Source organism: Dendrobium catenatum, unplaced genomic scaffold (assembly GCF_001605985.2).
Source record: "Dendrobium catenatum unplaced genomic scaffold, ASM160598v2 fragScaff_scaffold_231, whole genome shotgun sequence".
NCBI lineage: Eukaryota > Viridiplantae > Streptophyta > Magnoliopsida > Asparagales > Orchidaceae > Dendrobium > Dendrobium catenatum.
The window spans coordinates 9,989,336-10,002,090 of record NW_021318693.1 but is presented as its reverse complement, the minus strand read 5'-3'; the positions used below and the strand labels follow the sequence as shown (position 1 = coordinate 10,002,090).

At 34.5% G+C, this 12,755-nt stretch overlaps 1 protein-coding gene across 3 annotated transcripts in view; it reads right to left on the bottom strand.

Moving 5' to 3' along the window:
• Positions 1–4,512: 4,512 nt before the first annotated feature.
• Positions 4,513–12,755, bottom strand: part of LOC110109382 (histone-lysine N-methyltransferase SUVR4) — a gene marked incomplete at its 3' end in the record, with an annotated part of 36,227 nt that continues 27,984 nt past the window's right edge. For all 3 annotated transcript variants that reach the window (XM_020840425.2, XM_028693167.1, XM_020840428.2), the window contains 3 exon segments: positions 4,513–4,609; positions 5,042–5,092; positions 5,205–5,271. In XM_020840425.2, coding sequence (XP_020696084.1) covers positions 4,513–4,609; positions 5,042–5,092; positions 5,205–5,271 — 215 coding nt within the window.

Sequence of the window (12,755 nt, the reverse complement as noted above, 5' to 3'; positions counted from 1 at the left end):
CATACTTAGATTTACCCCGCCACGCTAAGAGAAGTGTGTATAAAGGCTAACGCTACCTCATCAAAAAGCATTCACACCAGTTTTCCCTCCCACACGCTAAAGAAAAAGCATCACAAAGGTTGGTCTCTTGGTACGTAACGAGGTTTTAAGTAGGATTTGAGGGGCTTTTATTGGATCCCGCCGTCATCAACGAAGCCGACTCCAGCCTCCGCCGTGCGTGTCACCCGTCCTAGCCCGATCAGGCTTGACTTCTCCCGATCCCCCTCTCTTTCTATCTTTTATAATATATATATATATATATATATAAGGGAAAGAGAAATAATTAGCAAAGATGTGGGAGCAATTTTGAAGGAAGTCCCGGGGTTGATCCGGTCACCTAAAGCCCTCGGTCGTCGAGATTATCCGACCGAGGGACACAGACACAACTCTTTCAATCTCCTTGCCGTTGATTCGCTCCGGCCGAGTCGAGCCAAAGGGAAAGTACCAACCTCCCCGCGAGGGGAGGGGGCGCCGTAAGGCTGCCTGATTTTTGAGGGAACCAAAAATATTTTTAAAATTAAATTAAGTTGTTTAAATTAGCAGGTCGTGCTCATTAGAAGACTTGAAGACTCTTTTATGGGATCGATTCGCTCTCCCAAATCTCCTCGTCGTTGATTCGCTCCGGCCGAGTCGAGTCACTCTCTTACCTCTCGGCATCGGGGAGGGGACGCCGGAAGGCTGATGAAATTTTCATTGAACAACAGGGAACTTGGACATATAAAAAAAAAAGAATTGATTTGATCATAATTCAAACATAAAACCAATTTCAAATCAAACTTGATCAAATAATATTGAACTTGGACTCAAACTTGAACTCGAACCACACTTGCACTCTCAATATGGCTATAAAAACCTTGAACACCGCTTATTTATGAGCCATATTATAAAATCTCTAATGAATACTACAATCCGTACATGGTGTTTATATCGATCAAAATACTAATGTTAAATGTGTTCTTGCAAGGAAAGCAAGAGGCGTGTAGTATGGTAAGAGCATACAAATTTGACACTTGTCAAAATGTAGATAATACACCAATTTTCTAAGACAAAAGGCCGATGTATATGTACAACAATTGTAATGGTGCTCTTTGATTAGCTTCAAAGCAGAAGTGGACACATTTAGCTCCAAAAGAAATAAAATCAGGGTTGATGATATTCTTCGTAGATGTCATATAAGAAGATGTGGCAGTCACTATCACATTCATCTGAGAATATTGGTGGATATAGATGTTAGAAGACATAATACACCAATTTTCTAAGAGAAAAGGCCGATGTATATGTACAACAATTGTAATGGTGCTCTTTGATTGGCTTCAAAGCATAAGAGGACACATTTAGCTCCAACAACAACAACAACACCAAGCCTTTATCCCACTACGTGGGGTCGGCTACATGAATCATTTTTCTCCATTGTGTCCTATTAAAAGTCAAATTCTCATTTAAATCTAATAAAGAAAATCAGGGTTGATGATATTCTTCGTAGATGTCATATAAGAAGATGTGGCAGTCCCTATCAAATTCATCTGAGAATATTAGTGAAGGGATATAGATGTTAGAAGACACTACAGCTTGCCCACATGTGGTTGTAGAAATATTATCACATATACAACAATCCGTTTGCAGATAATGACAAACCACCTATTGATATTAACAGGAGATTCTCCATAATCACAATAAACCTACAAGTGATAATCGACAACATTTAATGAAGGATACAACACTCGTGCAGCCGACCTCCGTACAATGTCAATCAAATACAATAATCTCTTACAAGTAAAAGCAAATGATCATAGTACTAAATAAATGCCACCGGATCCGCAACATGTGTACAAGCGGACAGAAGGCGTTCGTAGGACCTTAAATGAAATCCCAGACTATTTCCTAAACGAAATCACTTGCAATGAAGCATATTTAAATATTTTAAAATACCCCTTATGTATTAAATATGATCATTCAAATTGAAGCGCTAAGCCCTGCATGTGCTCCGACATACCTATTAAAGTTACAAATATAAATATTCGAGAAGGCTGCACAGGATCAAATGCTATAACCCTGCATGTGCTCCGGTCAACATGTTAAAAGCATAAACACCAATGACCGAGAATGCTGCGCAGGGTCAAATGGTACAACCCGCATGTGCTCCAATCATCATATCTAAGTCTTAAATCTAACGATTTGAGAATGCTGCGCGGGTCAAATATTCAAGTTTCATCCTCCTCCTTGAAAGGAATGGAGTTGACATGACTTGAATTACAAAATGCCTCCCAAAATCCTACGAAAATAAGAGTGACTTTAAAGTCACCGCGATAATGGCCGCGTTCAAGGTTTAAAATTGCGTAAATAAGCCTCGAGGCGTTTTTCGTCCGTGAGGCGAGGCGTAAGCCTCAAGGCGATGTGAGGCGTAAGCCTCACCGACGAAGAATTGCGTAAATGATAATTTAAGGATTTTAGCAAGTAAAAAATAGTAAGATTCTATCATATAATAAAAACATCTAAATGACAATTAAAATTAGGGGAAAGTAAGAAAATAGATGAAATAAAATCATGTCCCAAAGTACAAAACCATAAAATATTAGTCTATTAAAACTCCCAAAGTACAATTAAGAAAGAACATATAAAATCTAATCATGTCCCATCACTAAATGGGTCTTCAAGGGAATCTTCTCACCCCATCCTCCTCTCCTATAGAGTCCAATGTCTTCCAATCAAAGCATGCACTCATGAAGAAGTAGACTAACACTAACAACTATTACTAAAGATGATGAATAGAACAATATGCCGGACTGCCGGGGGTCCAAGGGGGCGCTGCCCCCTGGCGGGGGAACAAAATTTTATTATAAGAGTAATTTTGAAGTTCTATTTATTTTTGAAGTTCGTAAGTTGTTTTTATGGGAAGATACCGAGTGGTAACGAGCATGTTCCTTAGCAATACCGAGCATGTACCTAGCGGTACTTAGTGGTACCGAGCATGTACCTAGCAGTACCGAGCAAATACCTAGCTGTACCGAGCATATACTGAGCAGTACCGAGCATGTACCTAACAGTACCGAGTAAATACCTAGCTATACCGAGCATATACTGAGCGGTACCGAGCATATACCTAGCAGTACCGAGCAAATACCTAGCTATACCGAGCATATACTGAGCGGTACCGAGCATGTACTGAGCGGTACTGAGCATATATTTGAGGTGTACGCCTCAGCCAGAATTGCGCAATTGCGCCTCTGAAGCGCGCCTCAGTCCAAGTGAGGCGTACGCCTCTGCCAGGAGAGGAGTTGCGTAAGCCTCGAGGCGGTTTTGGGTCAAATTGCGCGGCGCGCCTCTTATTGCGCAATTCTAAACAGAGGCCGCGTTGACAGAAAATCTCAACCAGAGAGATCAAATCTCAAATCAAACAAAGGTCTAAATTCTTAAAATAAAATCAATCATCTAAAAAACTCAAAAATAAAAATCATCCACTTCTAACAACCGTTTTTCGAGGGTGATAAATTTGAAAACCTCAACTCACAAAGAGCGAATGTGTGTCGGGTGTATCACTTTGATTCATCCTCAAACAGTCTCTTGCCAACAGGAACGTGGCACGTGCCCTCTGATCGGGTGGTTTCGCCACAAAATGACACCATTATATTACGATCATGGCCAAAGCCCGTATTTTCCCTAACGGCGTCAAACCCTTAAATTATGAATCATAGGGTATATTCGATAGGCATAAAGCCCTCTGTCAGCTAAGGTGGGTTCAGATATATCCCCTTAGAAAAACACCAACCCAGGTTTACAAGGTATTCTTGGAAGAAGCAACCCATGGCTGTCGATAAGATGCATTCTGTCAAGTTGGGTCGACTACCTCCTCTGACTAAGTAGACCAGGGATCATGACAGCCCGGGACGACGGAACCATGGGATCTTGATCGGGCTCGTCTTCATTCCCCCACCACCAGTTTTAAGTTCATAGTGATAAATTTCAAATCATAAAAATCTAAATTCAAAATTTAAACCCTAAAATTGTTGCTATTATAAGGTAGGTTCATAACCTATGTAATCTTATTAACGACTAGCCTTAATCGAAAGTTCTCTCCTGTTATCGGGAGGGGTAATGAACTATAGGGGCTTGCGCCTATAGAAAACCAGAACTCAGATAAAAAAAAAAAGTTCCTCACAAAATGAGGGCAAAATCTCTGGGTAGTGTCTTATCTAAAACCCAATCTGCCTTCTAAAAATTCCCCCGGAACCTAATCTTGTTAAAACTCTCTGTTGTTATCGTCACACTAACACTTAAAAGAAAAACATACGAATGGCGCGGAGAGGCCAGGATCACAACATAAAATGGAATTTTTCAGAGCCCACATCTTTCTCATTGAAAAAAGTTTGATGAGATGAAACATTCAATTAACAAAAATTTATTAAGTTCAATGGCATTCAGCTTTAAATCCATCTTCTCCATCGCAACTATAGCATAAATGAACGTGAAACTTACTAATTTGTGCTCTCCTGTCCCGGCAGAGCTTGCTACCACAACGACATGAGAACGCTTTTATAGGGTGAGTCTGATCATCAAAATCAATTCCATAGTCCTGAAACAAGAAATATCACAAAGAGAAAAAATTTGTAAGATGGACATTGAGTGAGGCAAAGCACAACTTATATATATAAATATACTTCTTATGGTAATTCACATAGAACCAAAATTGGTTCACCTATGCTGCTGAAAAAATATTGTTCCGAAATGAAATTTGAGTCTATTATGGCTAGCAGTAGTGAGTATGCTTCAAATTGAGATGTGAAGACTGGATATAGGCTTAGGAAGTATGGTTCATATTTTTCAGTTTTGGCCGAAAGCAGATCCTTTTTGGCGAGTTTTGAATCAGTTTTGGATCAATTTTGATTGGGACTTGGCGAAATTTACTGAAATTTGTTCACTTTAAGACAGTTAGTGCCAACTCCAGTTACTGAAACTCGCCCTAGTATACCATTGGTCAATGAACAGTCAAGAGAAATTTGCTTACCCAAGTTAGCTCTTCGAGAGCTTCAACTTTTCTCACAGTAAAGAAAGCTAGCTGCCATTGTGAGAAATACAAAGAAGAGGAGAAACTGTGTCAAATCAGTGAAAAGAATGATTAGAGGACAAATAACAGAATGAACTTAAGTGATTAGTCTCATATAGCATACATGATAGTAATGATGATCAGGTGTTTCTACTTCAACTGGAACCTCAACAATATTAGCATCGCCACATCTGAAAGCAGCAAACCCAATGTAAAGTTGGTGAGGAATTTCTCTCCACATTTAAAATCCCTTAATTTAATAGTAATTTTTGATATAGGGGTTATTTGGTTTCCAGAAAAAGAAAAGTAAAGTACTCCAAATGCCGGGGACTTAAAAATTTTGGTGTTGGTTTGATTAATAAGGAATGCATAATAAAATTTTTCACTCCATAGTTTTTTTTTTATGTTTTCTAAACTCACCTATTTTTGGCCTAATTGTTAAATACACAAACAGTCCCTTAGCTCAAACAGGTAAGCAGGCGAAGCAGCGGGTAGGCATGGGCGAGCATGAGATTGTGTGAACGAGCAAACCAATGCAATCATAAGCATATAAACACGACTCATCGCGTGAGATATCAACTTCTGCTCTCTCCAATAAAGTTGCACGTACAAAAGAGTTGAGAAGGCAGTGACCAAGAGGAAGAAATGAAAATTGGGTGTGTGTGAGAGAGAGAGAGAGAAATTTGTGTGCAAGAGAAAATTTGGAAGGAGAATTTCTCTACTGTTGAGGTTTTCGAAAGATATAGACTCAATGAGAGGAACAAGAAAAAGAAAGAGTTCTTGAGCCTCCATTTTTTTACAATGGGGACAGAGTAAGTAATTTAAATTTATCTTTTCTGTTCAAATTTAGACAAGAAATAAATGTGTAATTTTTAAATTTTGACTAAAACAATAGTATATTATTGATCAATAAAAAATCAGATTGGTGGAAGTCTATATTTGATGAGGAAGGAAGAAAAAAATTAAACAAGATAATTAATTTTAATTTAAGAATATTTAAATTTCAATCATTCTAGAGATTAATAGTAGATGATGAAATTGTAATTAGAAAATAACAAATTAGAAGCATTCAACATTATATAAATGATGGGCGATGCATTTGAAGTTATCTTAACAATATCCAATTAATTCAATGTTATCCTGACGATATTTGATTTTTAGAAAGTTGTTTAGCAATAATTAATGCAGATCAATTTTATTTGGAACGGTAAAGAATTTAAATCTTTGAGCTGAGTCAAAGTACATAAGATAACAAGAGTTTCCAAAGAAAGTTTAGGTGTTGCATTAAAGAGGCCATTTAGAAACTGAAAAAATTTGGAAGGATTTTCAACACGAAAGTAGTGAAGTGGGTGATTATAAGTATTCATATTAATATGATTATATTTCATGTTGAAGAAACAGAAAGAGCTTCTTATGAAGTCATAATGTTTATATTAATATTACTATGTATATGGGGAAAATATGTTTTAAAGTAAAAGAATAAACTTTAATATAGAATGAGAAAAATTGAAAATAAAAAGGTACATGCATGGAAAAATAAGGAGTTCTCTCCCTTGTGGTACTAGTTGGGACGCAACTTACATGTGCATGTTAAATAGAAAATGAATGAAAATAGTCATACCTTCAGTGGTACAAGATAAAATTAGTTGGTGATCCTATCATAAATGAAATGTTAAAAGAATGAAGTTTAAAATAAAATAAAAATTTTGATCTACATATATATTGAATATTCATATATATGATAAATTAAAAGTTTAATAAATGAATATGACTACTTGTATGCATGTTTAATTGCTATGCTATAAACTATAATCAACCATTGAGTTTGTTATAGAAAAAACTCAAATTATTGAATTGAAAATTTTCAGGTAAATCTATTGTGGGTTAAACGATTTAAAGAGAAAAGTTAGTGTACAGAAGAAGATGATCAAATGAAAATAGATAAGAACTGATTTGCTATGTGTTCAAATTGGAAAATTGTTTTAGTTGCTCTTCAGTTACTTTTGGATATTAATCTATTTAGTAATTATTAATATTGAAAGAATTGTACTTTTCCATTTGACCGTCTGTTTTTACTTCGTTAATTCGAGCTTCCAGGCTAGATCATGGCATATAGTGGAAGATTTAATTTGAAGATTTTTTTTATTTTATAAAATCTTTTTTGCATTTTCATCAATATTTGAGCTCAAAATTATTTTTTTTTAAATTTAAGAGGCATTTTATAACAAAAGATCCCCTCTAGTTGAGACTTGATATCAACATAGCCATGATTGAGATAGTTGCTTTAAAACATGTATTTGTAATTTGAGAGCTTAACTTTTAGAATAGAACCCTATGATTATAATGTGCAAAAGCAATATGTATCATATTGTAAAACCCAAAAAATGCTAATTTTAGACCTCACACGCTTTTTGATGCGCCACGATGAGATTTAAGTGAATTTTTCAAAGTCGTCGGATTTTAACAAAATTAATTTTATTAAATTGTACATAAAATTTCGAGCAAAACGGTATAAATAACCTATATGGAATTTCGATTAGTTTGGGAATTAAAAATTGACGAAGTTTTTAAAACTTTAAAATAAGACTAATATACCCTTTGTGATATTAAAGGAAAATGAGTCATGGAAGGGCATTTAGGACATTATGCCTTAACCATTATTTTCCTCTTGAGGGGACCGAATGAATTCGGTCCCCATTTTGTTCGTTCAGCCGAAACCGAATGTGAGAAGAGGCGAAGGTGGAAGGGAGGCGCACGGGCAAGGCTAGGACGGCGACCTTAGGGGCGGATTCCGGCGGCTGTTTGTGAAGGAGATCGAAGGGAAATCGTAGGGAAGATTAAGATGAGTTCTTATGAACAATTTCTCATGTTTTTCCTTAGAATTTTCTCAAGAAAGAAATCTAGGGTTTGAGGAAAATTTTAAATTTCTTTAAGAGAATGATAGGATATGTTTAGGAGATACTTTTATGCTTGGAAATGAGGTTTTTCTTCAAAATTATTGAGTTGGAAGAATTAGGGTTTTTCCCTAAAGTTGAAAATTTTGAAAGTGCTTTTAAAAATATGGTTCCTAGGGGTCCTAAAAGATGAGTGCTTTTACAAATATGATTCCTAAGGGTCCTAAAAGATGGTTTCTAAGGGTAGAAATTGAGTTTTTCTCACAAAAAGATATTTTCCTAATTTTAAATTAATTTAAATCCGAAAAATAGAAATTATTTTGAATTATTTTAAGTAATGGTAAAGGGATTACTTGGATTAAAAATGAATTTTTAGAAAATACATGCCTTCTGTTTTAAATTAGAGAGAGAGAGAAAGAGAGTCTTTGGAAATTTCATAAGAATAGATTGATTAAATTTGAGTGATTAGCTTTAGCTGTTGGATACTAAATTAATGTTTATGATAATCGTGGGCCTTCAAGAAAGGTGTTCGAGCAGAGTAATAAAATCCTTTAAATCGAAGTAAGTATACATAATTCTTTATATATAGTAATGACTTTTGTTTCTCTCCAGTTATATGTTTTGAAAGTTCAAGCATGTTTATGAAATCTTTATGATTAATTTAGATCATGATTATGTTACTCTTGTACAATGATTGATCATGCAATTTATATGTTACATTTTATGACATTATCATATAAAGTCACATGCAATAGAAATGAGATGATATGATTATGATATGATTGTTATATTGAGTGAATGTATGTGCATGTTGAATTGATGGAGCTCACCCCTTTATGGTACTAACTGTGGATGCTGTACTCGTGCACGTTAAAATGATAAAGGATATGAAAAAGGAAATGATAAAGGAGTACATTTATGGTACTAGACGGTGGCTCCTATGATAGTTGTAATATATACGAAATAAGAAATTTACAAATATTTTAAATGAAATATAGCATCTAGCATATTATTCATTTTGTCTTGATTACTGTAATTTATAAGCGTGTTAAAATGATAAAGGATATGAAAAAGGAAATGATAAAGGAGTACATTTATGGTACTAGACGGTGGCTCCTATGATAGTTGTAATATATACGAAATAAGAAATTTACAAATATTTTAAATGAAATATAGCATCTAGCATATTATTCATTTTGTCTTGATTACTGTAATTTATAAGCGTGTTTTACTTACTATTAGTTATTAAATTTTTTCATGTAAGTTTAAATTAAATCAAAATGAGTAGGTGTAGAAATGTATATCGTAGGAGAGGAGCATCGGAAGAAAGGCAATTATATGAATTTGGTTGAGGTTATATTTATGTGTTTTAAATTTTATTGTTTTATTGGCTCTTTCAAATTTTATGGTGATAGTTTTAGAGATTTGATATTTTAGTCTACCGTTCGACCTCCGTTCCCGCCTCGCCTATGCGAGTTCATTGGGTCGGGTCGTGACAAAAATTATATCAAAGCAAAGGGTTTAATATTGATTAATATGAAAGAGCCAATAGAATGATTCTATATGTTAGAGAAGCTATAGGATATAATTATTGTAGACTACTAATTTTATTTCATCGCGTTATGTTTCGGAGCTATGGATCCTGAAAATGATGTCACTGATGGCACTACGAGAGAAATTAGGAGGGAGATACCAGTTGTAGCAGAGCCTTCGAGTAATAGCATCAATGCTACTATGGAATCTTTTACCCAAATGATTAAGAACACTTAGACCCAGGTTGGAGGTAGTGGAAGTTCTCCAATGGATAAAAATTTAAAGTTATTCCAAGATATGAAGCCTCCGATGTTTTCAAGTGGTGGACCAATAGAGGCAGAAGATTGGGAAGATACCCATTGCAGAAAAGAAGTGTCATCGTTTCTTATCTGGTTTGAAGGATATCATTAGACAACCTTTGATTCCTTTTGGCATTGAGGATTATTCTACTCTGGTAGAGAGGGCCCAAATGATTGAATCATATTTGCAAGCTACTCAGAGGAGAAGGGATCAACATAAAAGGAAGAGTTTTGAAGAGGATATTCAAATCAATCAAACTGAGGGATCAAATGAGAGGAAACCCAAGTTTAGTCCTAATGGAGTCAAGGGTGCAACTATAAATAAAGTTATGGAACCTTGTGCTAAGTGTGGCAGATTGCATAAGGGTGAATGTTTGATTGGTTCCAATACTTGCTATTGGTGTCATCAGCCTGGACACATGGCAAAATATTATCCTGCATTGGTTCAGAAGACTTCAGGAAAAATGAGATCAAATAAAACACCTTCACAAAGGAACTTTGACAAACAAAAGATGATAGAGCCATTAGTTGCAGGTTCAGTGCAAAATCAATCCAGGCAGAATGTTCGACCACGAGTTTATACTTTGATTCAGCAGGAGCCCAATGAATCAGTAGATCCTGACAATGACAATAGAGATGACTTTATTGTCTATTTTTAGTGATTTGTAATATTAAATCTGATGTTTTGGTGTTTGAGATTTAGTAGTTTATCTTGTTATGTTATGTCGGATATTTTGAGGTTGATCATATTATTTTGTTATGATATTTCAGGTGTTTAGTTTGTTCTGTTCTATGTTAAAATGTATGTTAATGGAAATGAAAGATGTTGGTTAATTTGTAACTAGATGTTGTATGTAAATTTCAAGGACAAAATTTTTATTAGGATGGGAGAATTGTAAAACCCAAAAAATGCTAATTTTAGACCTCACACGCTTTTTGATGCGCCGCAACGAGATTTAAGTAAATTTTTCAAAGTCATCGGATTTTAACAAAATTAATTTTATTAAATTGAACATAAAATTTTGAGCAAAACGGAATAAAGAATATATATGGAATTTCGATTAGTTTGGGAATTAAAAATTGGCAAAGTTTTTAAAACTTTCGAATAAGACTAATATACCCTTAGTGAGATTAAAGCAAAATGAGTCATGGAAGGGCATTTAGGACATTATGCCTAAACCATTAATTTCCTCTTAAGGGGACCAAATGAATTCGGTCCCCATTTTGTTCGTTCGGCCGAAACCGAACGTGAGAAGAGGCGGAGGCGGAAGGGAGGCACATGGGCAAGCTTAGGACGGCAACCCTAGGGGCGGATTCCGGCGGCTGTTTGTGAAGGAGATCGAAGGGAAATCGTAGGGAAGAGTAAGATGAGTTCTTATTAACAATTTCTCATGTATTTCCTTGGGATTTTCTAAAGAAAAAAATCTAGGGTTTGAGGAAACTTTTAAATTTCTTTAAGAGAATGATAGGATAGATAGGTTTAGGAGATACTTTTATGCTTGAAAATGAGGTTTTTTTTTCAAAATTATTGGGTTGGAAAATTTAGGATTTTTCCCTAAAGTTGAAAATTTAGAAAGTGCTTTTACAAATATGGTTCATAAAGGTCCTAAGAGGGTTTCTAAGAGTATAAATTGAGTTTTTCTCACAAAAGAATATTTTCCTAATTTTTAATTAATTTAAATACGAAAAATAGAAAAAATTTGAATTATTTTAAGTAATGAAAAAGGGATTACTTGGATTAAAAATGAATTTTTAGAAAATGCATGCCTTATATTTTAAATTAGAGAGAGTGAGAGAAAGAGAACCTTTAAAAGTTTCATAGGAATAGATTGATTAAATTTGAGATTATTAGCTTTAGCTGTTAGATACTAAATTAATACTTATAGGTGATAATCGTGGATCTTGAAGGAAGGTGTTCGAGCGGAGTAATCAAATCTTTTAAATCGAAGTAAGTATACATGATTCTTTATTTACAGTAATGACTTTTGTTTCTCTCTAATTATATGTTTTGAAAGTTCAAATATATTTATGAAATTTTTATGATTAATTTAGATCATGATTCTGTTACTCTTGTACAATGATTGATCATGCAATTTATATATTACATTTTATAGCATTATCATATAAAGTTCATATGCAATAGAAATGAGATGATATGATTATGATATGATTGTTATATTGAGTGAATGCATGTGCATGCTGAATTGATGGAGCTCACTATCTTATGGTTCTAACTGGAGACGTTGTACTCATGTACGTTAAAATGGTAAAGGATATGAAAAAAGAAATGGTAAAGAAGTACTTTTATGGTACTAAACGGTGGCTCCTGTGACGGTTATAATATATACGAAATGAGAAAGTTACAAATATTGATATGAAAATGAAAATGAAAATGAAAGATATAATTTTACGATATATGATATGTTTAATAACATATTTATAAAAAATCAATTTATATTATGTTTTAAATGAAATATAACATCTAATATATTGTTCATTGTCTTGATTATAGTAGTTTAGAATTGTGTTTTACTTATTAAGCATTGGCTCACTGTTAGTTGTTACAATTTTTCAGATAAGTTTAAGTTAAATCAAAATGAGTAGAAAGGGTGAAAATGTATACCGTAGGAGAGGAGCGTCGGAAGAAAGATTATTATATAAATCTGTTTGAGATTATGTTTATGCATTTTAAATTTTATTGTTTTAGTGGCTATTTCAAATTTTATGGTGATAGTTTTAGAGATTTGATATTTTAGTCTACCGTCCGACCTCCGTTCCCACCTCGCCTATGCAAGCTCACCGAGTCAGGTCGTGACACATATAGGTTGATGTTTGAACCTTTTTGACTTTGCCCACTTGTTTATAAAGGATCAACTTTAGAGGTTGCAACTGAGAGTCATGAGAGAGATTGAGAAAGCAATCCACATGGTTGAGATAAAACAAGAGACA